Source organism: Oreochromis aureus, linkage group 12 (genome assembly GCF_013358895.1).
Source record: "Oreochromis aureus strain Israel breed Guangdong linkage group 12, ZZ_aureus, whole genome shotgun sequence".
In the NCBI taxonomy this organism is placed as follows: domain Eukaryota; kingdom Metazoa; phylum Chordata; class Actinopteri; order Cichliformes; family Cichlidae; genus Oreochromis; species Oreochromis aureus.
The window spans coordinates 26,491,028-26,505,760 of NC_052953.1; the positions used below are offsets into that span (position 1 = coordinate 26,491,028).

At 40.0% G+C, this 14,733-nt stretch overlaps 1 protein-coding gene across 3 annotated transcripts; it reads left to right on the forward strand.

The window, feature by feature from the left end:
• Positions 1–437: 437 nt before the first annotated feature.
• On the forward strand, positions 438–6,510 carry elmod3 (ELMO/CED-12 domain containing 3). Of its 3 annotated transcripts, none has more exons than XM_031744153.2 (13): positions 438–583; positions 1,715–2,412; positions 3,194–3,265; positions 3,383–3,457; positions 3,543–3,609; positions 3,943–4,011; positions 4,115–4,203; positions 4,403–4,526; positions 4,649–4,771; positions 4,889–5,019; positions 5,152–5,228; positions 5,315–5,442; positions 5,942–6,510. In XM_031744153.2, the coding sequence occupies exons 2-13, from the start codon at positions 2,311–2,313 to the stop codon at positions 6,190–6,192; spliced, it is 1,308 nt and encodes a 435-aa protein (XP_031600013.1). In that variant the 5' UTR covers positions 438–583; positions 1,715–2,310; the 3' UTR covers positions 6,193–6,510. The 3 variants fall into 3 exon arrangements, with proteins under 3 accessions (XP_031600013.1, XP_031600022.1, XP_039477248.1); XM_031744162.2 differs by lacking the exon at positions 438–583 and adding an exon at positions 607–829; XM_039621314.1 differs by lacking the exon at positions 438–583 and adding an exon at positions 922–1,409.
• Positions 6,511–14,733: the final 8,223 nt, after the last annotated feature.

Below are 14,733 nucleotides of genomic sequence, written 5' to 3' on the forward strand. Positions count from 1 at the left end.
GCTAGAGTAAGTAGCCATTTAGAGATAGTCTTTCATTAAAGCGAAAAAATTCTTGGATTCTTGGATAGGAAAAAGGAAATTATCCAGTGCAGATAAGCTGTGTAACCAGGAAGACTAAAAAAAAAGAAAAAAAAAACCTATCTCCTTGGCACTGACAGCCTTGATTTTTTTTTTCAAACCCATTTCCATCTGTGTGCCCTCGTCTGGTCTGAATTGAAGTCTGAATTTTAGGCGCATTCTTTTAGCTTATAGAAAGGAAGAAAGTGCCAAGTCAAAATTAAATTAGAATTTTTCAGAACCTTATTTTATTTTTTACTGTTTTTCTTTTTATTTCTTTTCGGAATACATTTTTTTTTTTTTTTTTTACCACGTATTGAGCAAGAAAAAGGAGCGAGAATCAAAGGTAACGGTAGGCGTCTCGATCTCCCACAGCTCCTGTATACCTGAGCTGGAGAATGCGATGACGTAATGAAAATAGAGTCGGACAGGAAACCACAATTCCCAAGATGCACTCGAAATTACCGTGGCCACTGGACGGGGGAAGGGAAGCTGAGATTGGAGGGAGAAACAATCATAAACTGAGGTACTTTTAAAATGCTTCATATCACGTAATATTTTCGCACAGGCCGCGGGACGCAATGTTTCTGCTGCATTTGCCGGAATTTGGAGACAAAAGCAGATTTATTCGCGTGTTGCTGTTGGATTTGGGGACAGACCCCCCCTCCATCCCTGTTACAGTTCAGCAGAGCTACAGCTAGCCCGTTAGTTAGCCTGGCAGCTGGCTTTTCATGTGTCAAAACCTAACTAGGACTAGAGTCCTTTAATGCAGGTGATTTTTTTTATATACCAATTAAAATGTTGTGGTGTTTGCCGTAAATCTCGGCGGGCTTGCATGTAGTATATGCGCCGTGGCATTCTCCGTTTGAGGTGAAGCTGTAGCTGCGTCTTTGTGCCTGCGGGGTTGCTAGCTGACATAATGCTAGCTTTTCGGTTGCTACAGATAATGGTAGCTGTCAGAGCGGCGGAGCGTTACTGTAGGCAGCTGTCACCTCACTAAGCTGAACTTATTCGCTAGTTTTTTGTTTTGTTTTTGTCGCGGCTGTGTGCTTGCTTTCTGTAGTGCTATCCTTTTATTTTAAAATTGCTGTGATTTTTTTATTTTTTTTAAACGGATGAGAAAGTATGCAGAGCTTTTGCTTTAGTAAAAGTAGCAATATTGCGCTGTAAAGAAAGAAAGAGAAAGAAAGAAAGAAAAATTGCTGACTAGTTAAAGTCATGCATTGAAAATGTTCTTGAGATATAAGTATGAAAACCAGTGCTTGGGAGGAGATATTTATTTTACACCACGCAATATACTCTGACCCTCCCATACAGAGACAACAGTGGGAGAAACAGGGTCTTCAGTTCAGGTATTAGATTTTTTTTTTTTCACAGCCATTTTTTTTTTCACTTTCCCATCCTAACAGGTAAACGCATAAGATTTTTGTTCCAGGTGTTGTAATGTATTGTGACTTAAAGGATACGTGATGAAAGTGAGGCATTTTCAATTTTGTCCTCACCCTTGCTTGTTTTATTGTTTTTGATATGATGAGCCAAACATGTGCTGTGAAGAACCCATAATTCTGTGTCTTTGTCGACTGTTGGTTGGTTTTTCTGTTACTTTTGTGGAGCCATTTATTAACTTTGCACTTTTAAACCACTGCCTTTCACACAGTGTCTCCTGCCATACAACAGCTCTTCATGACCCCACATCTCGTTGCACAGCTGGAGTTCGGATGTTTGATGCCATTTCACATGAGGCCAGAGACGTAGTGCTGCTTCGGTGCTTGTGAATACTGCCTGGGATACTCTGGATTTATCTCAAGTGCCAAAGTGATGAAGTGTCTCGGACAGGGAGAGCCCAGCCCTGAACAGGAATGTCATTATTCAGCTTTCGGGCACCTCTGGAGGGGCTAAAGAGAGCAGGGCTGGTCAGTGGTGGAGAGAATAGAGGCGGGTTTCCAGGCAACTTGTGTATTGATGGGTAGTCATTTCCTCCAGTCAACTCTCGTGGACTGATATCTGTGCATTCCTGTTAGACTGGCATCGAAAACCACACAACTATTGCTCTTGAGCGAATATGATGTTCACACAACACTTTTTTTTCCTGCCGGCGACAACTTTCTAAAATCGACCCGGTGACTGTGGATGTCGTGTTGTCTACATATATGAGGAGAAAATGATAAACGTATAGATACTTGCAGTAGCTACAAGTGTGTGCAGCTGAAGCTATGGTGGCCCTCGCATCAACTCATCAGCCAATCTCAGTTTATGACTTCAGAAGTCTTTAGAGGCCAGGATCAGAAACAAGTTCAGCAGACAACGCTCTCACATGCAATGGAAGAAGACATTGATGTTGCCTCCCGCATTGAGGTAACCTTATTTGACCTTTGTTTTAATCTCATTCCAGTGTTTAGATTTACAGGAACTTAAAACCATTAAAACCGAAAGCAGCACCTGCCGTGTTGGTCAACAAAACAGAAGTACGGCCATCTGACCGTTGTTGCTACGGAGATTTTTATTGTCCTCAGAGGGATCATTTTTCCCTTCCTGCCCTGCACTTTTGTTTAATGTCACATGATGTGCTTTGTTTAAGTCCTTATGTCTTATGTGTTTAACCTAAGGTCTAAGATCAACTGTTCTGTTATCAGTGGCAGCTGACAGCGCATTTCCTTTATCCCCAGCTTGGTTTCCTAGCCAAAACATTACCTCTAGCTCCCTGGCCTCTTTGCTGTCCTTGTGTACAGTTTCATTTGTAAACAGTTGGATCAGTAAGTGTGTTTGCAATTTCGGTGCAACATAAGTCAGGTTATGACCATTTTCCCCAGTGGATGTGCACCCTTAAATTACTTTCATAGTTTTTAAGCATAAGTGTGCCACACACAAGAAGCATCCCCGTAAAAGTGGCATGTTTCCAAGCGGGCCACTTTTAAAAGGAACTGTTATTTAATTTGGCCTGTTATATTAAATATTTCACTGTAAAAAAAAAAAAAAAAAAAATTTATCATATGTGTATTAGTTTTCAGGAATTGCATATGGCCTGCAGTAATAACGTGTTGCTCTGTCATGGAGGGGGTGAATGCTGCACTGTTTTTACGTTGTGTTTTTCTGATGCACCTGTTCTGTGCTGCTGCTGCTGCTGCTCTGCTGTTAGGGTCTGAATGGTTTGTCTCGTGAATGTAAACCATTAGAGGAGATAACCAATGGACACTCCAATCATAAGCCTGTGAGTACACTTAAACATCACTTCTCATTGATTCATTCTCACTAGATTTTGCTTGTGTGTCCTTTTAAAAAATCTACATATTGTTGTTTTTTTGTTTGTTTGTTTTTTGCTTTATAGATCATGAATGGACTGGTTATTGGTCATAATGTCAAAGACCACACCAATGGCAGCGCACCACTCAGATCTCTGCCGGTAATTAAAGCCTATTCTTACTGTCTCACTTCAAACAGCACACCACTTCCTTGAATTTAATGTCTCCAAATATTTTATTTTCCAGATTTCAGCATTAAAACAGAATGGTCTTCTGCAAACCCTGGCAGCTGGAGACCAGCCCAAGCCTGAAGGTAACATGACCAACCTTGATTTTTGTCTCACATTGTCTTCTCGTCTGTGTCTGTGTGTGTGTCTGTGTGTCTGTGTCTCTCTCCCCTAGATACAGAGCAATTATTGCAGGTAACACCTGACCCAGGAGTTAAGGTTGCCTGGTTGTGGGAAGCACAGGAGGCACCCTGGAGGGTGCAGGTCTGTTAGACAAGAAGGATTCATGGCAGGGGATTGACTGGGTGGACGTCACCATAGCAAAATAGCTCGCCCTGTTGGAGTGCCAAGTTAAAGCTGTGAAGCTGTTTGTTGAATTAGCAGGTTTTCTTTCCTCAACTTTGTTATTTTCTTTACAGATGATAAGGAAAATGTGGAGTTGGAAAAGGCCAGACAGGAGTGGGAGGCTCTAGAGCACACCCAGCCAGGTCAGCTAAATCTTACTGTTTGTAGGAGAATGATAATGACTTTGCTGATTTTTGGTCTGTTAGTTGATAGTATAATAATATAACTCTAATATTGATCTCCCAGCTCTCACTGAGGACTTAAACCCAACCCCACTTATCTCCTTCAATGAAGCCCTGCAGTACTTTCAGACCACAGACCTTGGGGATTTGCTGGTAAGGAATGCTAAAAACAAAACTGCAAAGAAAGTAGAATGACAAACAGAGGAAATCTGAATGAGGTCTTATTTATAAAAATCGCTAGTTTTTAGTGTAGTAAATAAAGAAATTTAAAGTATGAGAATGATAATGCATTTGAAAACAAATTGTTTTGATGGGTATACTTTTTAAATTTTTCCTCAATCTCCACCTGCAGAAGAACATCCAGCCAACCATTCACAGGACTGGTCTGGCCGCGATCACACACTTCCTCTTTGGACCGCCGCGACTTCACAGGGAGCTCCTGGAGGAGAGAGATCTCGTCTTTGCCATTGCACAGTGTGAGTGTGTTAGAAGGGTCTGTTTGGTCTAAACATCACACAAGTTGTTAAAACTCCTTAAGTGTTTCCAAAAACAAAAATTAGGTCTTTTGCACATGTGTGTTTTACTTTTCTTTACATAGGCCCTGTTGACAACAGCCAAACGGTCCACATGCGTGTCCTCCAGACCATTTATAAGAAGCTGATTGGCAGCAAGTTGGACTGTCCACGGTATGGCGTACACTGGGAAAACATTGGCTTTCAGGGTAGGACACTCTCTATTTTGTTGTAAAAAGGTAGTTCTCAATTCATAATTAATAATATGACATCACTCCTGTGCTAACATCATGCTGCTTTGCCTTTATTTACTTTCTGTATTGCAGGTACAGACCCTGCCACTGACCTACGTGGCACTGGATTCCTGGGACTGATGCATACTCTATATTTTGTGATGGACCCAGAGACTCTACCCTTGGCTAGAGAGATCTACAAATTATCACAACACCCGACACAGGTATTACCTGGCAGTAAAATTTACTCTCACAAGGCAACTTGTTCAAGCCAAAGTGGGAAAATGTGTTCATTTGATTTAATGATTGTCCCTTACTGCTTTAGCAATAATTCCTTGTGTTTTTGTCTGTTTTAGAACTTTCCATTCAGTGTGATGTCAATCAACATGACCCGCATCGCTCTGCAAGTACTCAGAGAGGAGGCCTTGTCCAAGTGAGACTCATATTTGTTTTTTTTTTAATTATCCCATCTTCAGAAGTGTGTTTGTCACGACACCCTTTGTGTTTTGTTCATACCAGGGAGTGTAATCGTCGTCAGCAAGTGGTCGGCGTGCTGAATGAGTTCTACGTTGCCACGTATCTGCACCTTTATCAACTGTGGAAGACCCAGCAGAAGACCATCGCTGACTCTGGCTTTGTTCTAAAAGGTTGTGCTTATAATCACGCTAATGCTACCTCTTACTTGTGATGCTACAGTCAGAAGCCAATTGGCACAAAGACTGGAAACATCAGAAAATTTATCTGCCTCAAAGGGCAAAGTAAAAGAAAAAACTACAGGTCCAAGGCCAGCCTGGTACAAAGCCTTTTGTCAAATGGCAACCTGTGATGGGATAATTCATATCCTTAACACAAATGAGATTGTTGAACTTTTTCAATAATTGGTTAGTGAACTGTTTCACACACCCTTGATAGGTATTTTCCTCTTACCTAAGCTGCAGCTTTTGGCTTCATATTTAGAGACAAATATGTGATTGGTTTCACTGTTTGAAAGCAACACTCAACATCCAAGCAAATAAGGGATTTCCCAAAATGTCAAGGGTCTTCCTTTAGTCTAAGTTAGGGGTCTATCCATTGAATTCCACACTGGAAAAAACAGATTACCATTCCTCCGCAAATCTCACATTTTCTGTGTTTCGTAACCCTCAGAGGTGGAGCTGTTTGCCAAAAAGAACCCCAAGCAGATGCTGCGCCGGCTAGAGGTCTTCCTGAAAGAGAGGCGGGCAGGTGGAATCCCCCGTGGGACGTCGCCAGACCCTGTGGCTCAACAGCCCTCTCCCAGCCTGGGGGAGCGAGGGGCCAAAGCTGGCACTGCACAGGCACGCAAGGGAAAGGAGATGCACTTCACAGGAGTGTGTGATCTACCGCCAGACATGGAGGGAGAGGCCAGACTGATCTAAGCTAGACTCTATGCGAGTGTTTCTGTGTGTGTGAGTCTATCTATTACTTTATGTCCGAGTGGCTTACTCAGAGCTAGAAGAAGAGCCCCACAAGACCATGATCTAGGACCTGCTATCTGAACCTTATCAAACACTTCCACTCCTTCCATTGTTGCTGGGGTGCTGCACTTTGATCAGATTATGCTAGGGGATCTTTCAGAGTTATGTTTGAGTTTTGTTATTAACTTATTTATTAAGCATGGGTGCATAGAACAGATATAAAGAGGTCAGAAACTCAAGATGTCACAAAAACAAAATAAAGTGAATATTTGCACTTTTCTGTGGATTTTGTAGCCAAATCAATAGCTGCCAAATTATTGGTTGAACTCTACCTGTCTAAAAGTACAAAATATACACAATTTTGTTCCAAGGATCCTCTAATCCAGGTTATCTAAATGTTATAGAGAAGCATGGCAGAGAGTGTCTTTTTTTTTTCTCTCAAAGGCTTGGCATTCTCCTTTGCACCAAGATACTGCTCCGTCACATGCAATGTAACTGAAGAGCAGCGATGATTGGTATGTTGTTAAAGGCTCTGTTAAAATTATGGTAATGCGAGATAAAATGAACTAGTCTGAATCCCTGCTTCAGAGAATACAATAGCAGGTTTTCCATTAGTTTGAGTGGGAAGAGGAAGATGGAAAATGTTAATAGATACTGGTTTCGCAGCTACACTGTAGGCTTTGAATGCAGCTTACTTTAAAGGTCTGATCACCTTGCATTTGCTGTTGGTGTGAATGGCATATGTCATTTGGACATCAGTCCAAATGTGAGGTTGTAGTCAGTTTTAAGTAGGTGTCTGTTGCCAGAGGTCTAATAGACTAGGTCCAGAGCTCCCACTTAATATGGGGAATATATTTTAAATATATAAAAAAACATATATATATATATATATATATATATAGATATATATATATATATATATATATATATATATATATATATATATATATATATATATATATATATATATATATATATATATATATATATATATATATATATATATATATATATATATATATATATATATATATATATATATATATATATATATATATATATATATATATATATATATATATATATATATATATATATATATATATATATATATATATATATATATATATATATATATATATATATATATATATATATATATATATATATATATATATATATATATATATATATATATATATATATATATATATATATATATATATATATATATATATATATATATATATATATATATATGTGTATATATGTATATATATGTATATATATGTGTAGATAAACTATATATTAGTCCTTTATTAAGGGACAGCTGTCCCTTTAATCATAACGTTACAGTTGTGTGTCGAAGCACTTCAAAATTGTGTTACCAGACTTTGAACACTATGAAATTCCACCAGAACAAAATTCTTAAGTCTCTGCTTTTCATGGTTAAAGCAAAGGAGACACTTTGGCTTCAGCTTGTCCTTCAGCTTGGTCCCAGCTGTAGCCGAAGGTCTGGTTTGAGCTTTCTTACATTCCGTTAAAAAGCATGCGATTGTAATTTTTTTCAATTTTTTTGACCAGTTTAAAAATTTATTCCAGTGTGTATGAGTGTGTCTGTGTGTGGGTGTGGATGCATGTGTGGTTAAAATAAATGAGCTGATATTGATGAAGGGCGCCTCTCCTAGGAGATGTATGCTACAGTATGCAATCCCAGCTCTTACTCTAAGATAATCAAAACGCTAGTGCCGTGTGATGATAGAAATTGTTCCTAACTTCAGGGTTTGTGCACTTGTGCAAGCGAATGTGTGTGAGTATGTTTGTATGTGTGTTTCATATGACAGGAACTGACTACAGATGGGGTGCTTTCCTCTGCACACAATAAGCCAGCTTTACTAAGTACTTGATCCATCAAGCTGCATAGATGGTACTTCTGTCATTTTAAAAATGGTACATAACATTTGTGAAGACAATATTTCTCCTAAAACAAATGACACACAGACACACACATCCTTTGGTTTGCGTTTTTAAATAATCAAATGTTGGTTCAAGGCACAGCTGGTTGCAAGCAGCTCTGTGGGCTGAAATGGGTAGAGCTCCTCAGCAAAGCTGGTTCCTGCTTTGTGCTAATGTGAAACAGTCCTCCATCTTTGTAGTCTCAATCTGTAGCATGTTCAGGTAGCACTAGTACTGTAGCATCCTATAGCCTCCTCCTCTTCGTAAAAGCTTGTTGATGTCGCGTCTCAGTTACAGTCTGTAGTGTTAATGAGTGCGCAAACTGTTATTACTATAGCACATACATTTCTTTTTTTTCCTTTTTCTTTTTTTAAAAGCCTCCTCAAGTAGATGCACATTTAGGTGGCACAGCGTGTGTTTTACAGAGATGTGGGCTAGGCTCGATATGTTTCTGAGCTCAAACTTGTCTTCTAAGAAGGTGATAGTAAACCCGGTGCCTACATCCAGCAGAGTCATGTGGGGCAGAGTGCAGGTTTGTCCTCTTACTTTTGTCTTTCATTCGAGCCATCGTGCCACGGTAGACTTCCTTCATTCGTGTGACACAGTACGCAGAGCAAATGTTATCCCTAAAACATGCCATATTAATTAATATATACCGTTAAATGCACAGGCATGTGAGTTTTCGATGTCGGCATCTATTCAGACGATTGTCCATCGCCATCTTGCATTCTCCTCGTCCACCTACTTCAAAAATGAGCTGATGTAGTTTTGCCAATTGTTTGCAAGTGTTTTGATCGATCAGGAAAATTTGCACTGTTGTAGATATTTGATAGTATGTGTGATGTATGCAAGAGGAAGCAGGCCATCTTCAATAGCCATATTGTAACGTTCATTATCACCCACATCATGAAAATGGGCTTTGTGAAGTCAGACTCCCCTCCTCGCTTGAAAAAGTTTGCACCATGGCCTCATATTTAGTTTTATTCAATTACAAACTGAGGAGCAGTACAGTGTATGTAAATCAGGAAGTTTGTATATAGAGAATTAATGATTGTAACTGTATGATTGTTTGTAGGGCATTATATTGAAACACACTGCTTACCTCAAGACTTGAGACAAATCTCTCCTTTCTCTCTCTATTTTTACGTTTCCTTGTACCTAGGCCTTCTCTCATACTAATTGGATATGATATGTAATGTATATCCTCCACCAGAAGCACTACGTTATAGCAAACTAACACAAAAGCTGGTCAGTGTTACGTGTATTCTATTTAAAGACACATTTATCGACGCTATATAGGCCCACGCGATGCACATCTGCAGATAAAATTCCTTTTAAAGACGTTCTATAATTGGCTGATGTTTACTTATAATGTTGAAATAAGATCGCTTTCTTGTGGCTTCAGTGATAGTATGGTACACATTTGCTGTGATTCAGTGTTTTGTGTCAGGCAAACACTCAGAAACAATCCTGTCTTTACAGCGCCAGTCACAAACAGTTCAATATATGATTGTTAAGATAAGCTTGATCATCAGTCATAATGCTGAGTACGCTTTGACCTTGGTGTATATATATATATATATATATAAAATAGCCAAACAAGGCCTGATTTTATCCTCCCATGTTAACAAAAGTTATATTTTCATCAGTAATAGATCATGTTCTTATGATTTGATCATCATTTGGAGCCTCCTCAGTTGAGAAACCAGAACCAAGAGAAACATAAAACGGGTTCTTGCAGGATGTCAGATGCTCTGAGAGGTGGGGTCTGAAGTTCTGCTTCCTACAGCAGCAGCTTGGCAAATACAATCACTTCTCTCAATATCCTGCGCTTTATATGAAGGTGTTTTACTGTTGCTGTCGTCATGTCCCTCAGAGCATTTTATGACTGTACCTTGATTGTAGAAGCCCTATTTTATACTGAGAGTTATTTGAGAATACAGTATGTGCTGTTGTACATTAAATGTATTGTATGGAGAAAGCTAAATAAATGCTGTTTAAAAACTGTTTCTCTGGGAAATCATTGAGTCATCATAACTTCTTCTTAAATCTTATAAATTGTCTCATAACTCTGTCGTATGCTATGCTACAGTGGTTTCTAACCAGAGGTGGCCAGCAAGTATGTGGAAATCTTAACTTTCGGTAAAGATGACCTGCTAAAGTTCAAAGTGAGCATAAGAATGAGGAAGAAAGCTGGTTTAAGTGTCTTTGTGTGGCGTGTTTGTTGGTGGCAGACAGGCTGGTCTGAATATTTGTGAAACTGCTGGGATTTTCCCAACACAACTATCTGGAGTTTACAGAGAGTGGTCTGAACAAGAGAAAATATCCAGTAAGTGGCAGTGCTCTTGGGGAAAATGCTTTGTTGATACTAGAGGTCAGAGAAGAATGGCCAGACTGTTTCAAGCTGAGAGGAAGGCGACAGTGACTGAAATAACCACTCGATACAACCAAAGTATGCAGAAGAGCAACTCTGAATGCACAGCACATTGAAGCAGAGGGGCTTCATCAGCAGAAGACCATACCAGGTGCTGCTTCTGTCAACCAAGAACAGGAAACTGAAGCTACAGATTACACAGGCTCACCAAAAGCGGACAACAGAAGACTGATATCATGTTGGGAAAAAAGCATGGATCCATCCTGCTTTATATCTAACATTTACAGTACTGGTGGTGGTGGAGGTGTAAGGGTGTAGGGGATATTTTGTTCCCACATTTTGGGCTTTTTGCTACCCACTGTGCATTGTTTAAATGTCATGGCCTACCCAAGTTTTTCTGCTGACCATGTCTGTTCATGTTTACTAAACAGTGATTTCACTGTACTCAACTTCCACAGTCGCCAGATTTAAGTCCGATAGAGCATCTTATGTATGTGGTGGATTTTGGTTTTTAAAAGAAACTTTACAGTTAGATTAAAAAGGTAATAAATGTATTTACTTTTTAGCAACTAATGAATTGTTAATTTTTTTCCTGCAACTTTTTCCTCTTTTGCAGAGGTTTTTTATCTCTGTTCTTAGCTGTGCTCTGCAGTGTGTCAGTACATTTTCTGCAGTTCAGCCACTAGAGTGCACACTTTTAACATGCTGCCATAGAGCTACATGACTCACATGGTGTTTCATTTATTGTGGTGCTGCAAAAATAATCTCACGCACAGAGCAAGTCTGCCAAGACTAATCTGCTCAGTTGCATAAGCTGAAGTTTGATCTGTTTTTCCAATTCCCTGTCAGTGTTTTTAGTTTTCAAAACAACATCGGTGAACTCCTATTAAAATTAAACCTGATCCTGATTCATTTTGCCTTTCCAGTGTTTAGTTTTTAGTGAGCCTCATAAGTCCCAGCGCTGCTTCAGTGGGGTGGATCGACAGTATTGGCAGGCACTGATTAAACTCTTAGACTAAAATCCTGCCCCTCATCTTTCATAAGATAAGCAAATTACTGGCTTGTTTACATGCTGGTGTGTTGAAAATGTAAATCAAATGAAAGAGACTTTGGTACTGAGTTAACAAAGATGCCTCAATGGAATCTTGATACTGGATGCTCTACATCTGCGCCTAATCAGACTTGTGGCTCCAGTCCCACAGTGCCAGATGACTGGGATGTGGTGGACCTGCTGAATCACAGCAGACACACACAGGACGAAAAAAAAATTTCTAAGCCTTTTTTTCTCCCTTTTCTTATGACCTGAATCAAAATCACCCTTCCCTAACCTATTTTCCCTTCCGTGCTTGCATTAGCAATGTTTTATTGGAGGAGTGATTTCAGCTGAGAGCAACCCATGATTCCACTCAGAAACCCTTTAAAGGATTAATAACGTGAAACAGAGAACTCAGCCACATATCCAGCATCTTACTGGTGTGTCAAGGCCTCTGGCTTCCCAGTCAGAATGACGAGAACAGAGCAGGGTTGACTTTTATGAATCTGTTTCCATTTGTACCTAGTGAGCCTGCTGGATTACAGCCTTTTTCTCTCACTTTCACTCTCGCCTTCCCTCCCCCAACTCTGTTCTCTCTCTCTCTCTCTCTCTCTCTCTCTCTCTCTCTCCCTCTCTCCCTCTGTGATGTCATTGTTTCCTGCCCAGTAGATTCTGATGCTCAGTTCAGGTCTGTGAGCACACACATTAAACATAATGCACAGCACTCTGCTTGAAATGCTGACATATAGGAAATTACAGACACGTACAACAGTGATGTCAGCCCCATTTTCAGTCAGCTCTGTGAAGTGCTCTGGTTTCTCTTGTCTGCACTGCAGACATCAAACCATGTGTGAGTGCTACCTGTGGCCATGTCACCTTTTGCAGGTTCATTTAAAGCCTTGTAGGGTTGGCAATCTTCTTTTTGTGGTTTTCATCCACAGATTTTCCTTCAAAAACTATAGGGAGTGCAGAATTATTAGGCAAGTTGTATTTTTGAGGAATAATTTTATTATTGAACAACAACCATGTTCTCAATGAACCCAAAAAACTCATCAATATCAAAGCTGAATGTTTTTGGAAGTAGTTTTTAGTTTTAGCTATTTTAGGGGGATATCTGTGTGTGCAGGTGACTATTACTGTGCATAATTATTAGGCAACTTAACAAAAAACAAATATATACCCACTTCAATTATTTATTTTTACCAGTGAAACCAATATAACATCTCCACATTCACAAATATACATTTCTGACATTCAAAAACAAAACAAAAACAAATCAGCGACCAATATAGCCACCTTTCTTTGCAAGGACACTCAAAAGCCTGCCATCCATGGATTCTGTCAGTGTTTTGATCTGTTCACCATCAACATTGCGTGCAGCAGCAACCACAGCCTCCCAGACACTGTTCAGAGAGGTGTACTGTTTTCCCTCCTTGTAAATCTCACATTTGATGATGGACCACAGGTTCTCAATGGGGTTCAGATCAGGTGAACAAGGAGGCCATGTCATTAGTTTTTCTTCTTTTATACCCTTTCTTGCCAGCCACGCTGTGGAGTACTTGGACGCGTGTGATGGAGCATTGTCCTGCATGAAACTCATGTTTTTCTTGAAGGATGCAGATTTCTTCCTGTACCACTGCTTGAAGAAGGTGTCTTCCAGAAACTGGCAGTAGGACTGGGAGTTGAGCTTGACTCCATCCTCAACCCAAAAAGGCCCCACATGCTCATCTTTGATGATACCAGCCCAAACCAGTACTCCACCTCCACCTTGCTGGCGTCTGAGTCGGACTGGAGCTCTCTGCCTTTACCAATCCAGCCACGGGCCCATCCATCTGGCCCATCAAGACTCACTCTCATTTCATCAGTCCATAAAACCTTAGAAAAATCAGTCTTGAGATATTTCTTGGCCCAGTCTTGACGTTTCAGCTTGTGTGTCTTGTTCAGTGGTGGTCGCGTCTTTCAGCCTTTCTTACCTTGGCCATGTATCTGAGTATTGCACACCTTGTGCTTTTGGGCACTCAGTGATGTTGCAGCTCTGAAATATGGCCAAAGTGGTGGCAAGTGGCATCTTGGCAGCTGCACGCTTGACTTTTCTCAGTTCATGGGCAGTTATTTTGCGCCTTGGTTTTTTTCCACACGCTTCTTGGGACCCTGTTGATTATTTTGAATGAAACGCTTGATTGTTCGATGATCACGCTTCAGAAGCTTTGCAATTTTAAGACTGCTGCATCCCTCTGCAAGATATCTCACTATTTTTGACTTTTCTGAGCCTGTCAAGTCCTTCTTTTGACCCATTTTGCCAAAGGAAAGGAAGTTGCCTAATAATTATGCACACCTGATATAGGGTGTTGATGTCATTAGACCACACCCCTTCTCATTACAGAGATGCACATCACCTAATATGCTTAACTGGTAGTAGGCTTTCGAGCCTATACAGCTTGGAGTAAGACAACATGCATGAAGAGGATGATGTGGACAAAATACTCATTTGCCTAATAATTCTGCACTCCCTGTATAGCTGCCAAAAAAACAAATGTGAGAACTGTTGCATTATCTATGACATCACTCACATCATTTACATTGTTGTAACATATTAGCTTCCAACAAATAAAATCATTCCATTTGTGCCGTAATAATAACAGCAATAGTAATAATTAAAGTTATCCAGCTCTGTGTTAGTTCCAGTTCAGAAGCCCTCTGCTTGACCTTACTGTAGTCCGAGATTTCTGCAGCATTCTTCACAGCAGTAGTCATATCCCCCATCGATAAGATTGCACAACGCCATAGTTTTCTTAAAATCAAGTCCCGCGCAGTCTGTTTTCCTTTTCTGTTTCACTGTCCTCTGAGTCTGAGACAGTACGAACTAAATGATTTTAGCTGGTTTTCGTGCACTTGGACGTCTGTACCTGTGTGTCTGTCTTGTTCATCACGGTCTGAAACCCATTCAGAGGACATCATTTTTCTGCTCCTAAGCAGAGTTTTGCAGGCTTTACGGTGCTTTTTACCACATTGCTTAATATCTGGATTCTAAATCTCTTTCTTTTTTTGAAGAGCACAGGTGTCAAAGTTTTTTAGGAAAACTGGGTCAAAACTGGAAATTAGATCATCCCATTTTTTTGTAGAAGTAACCCCTCCCAAC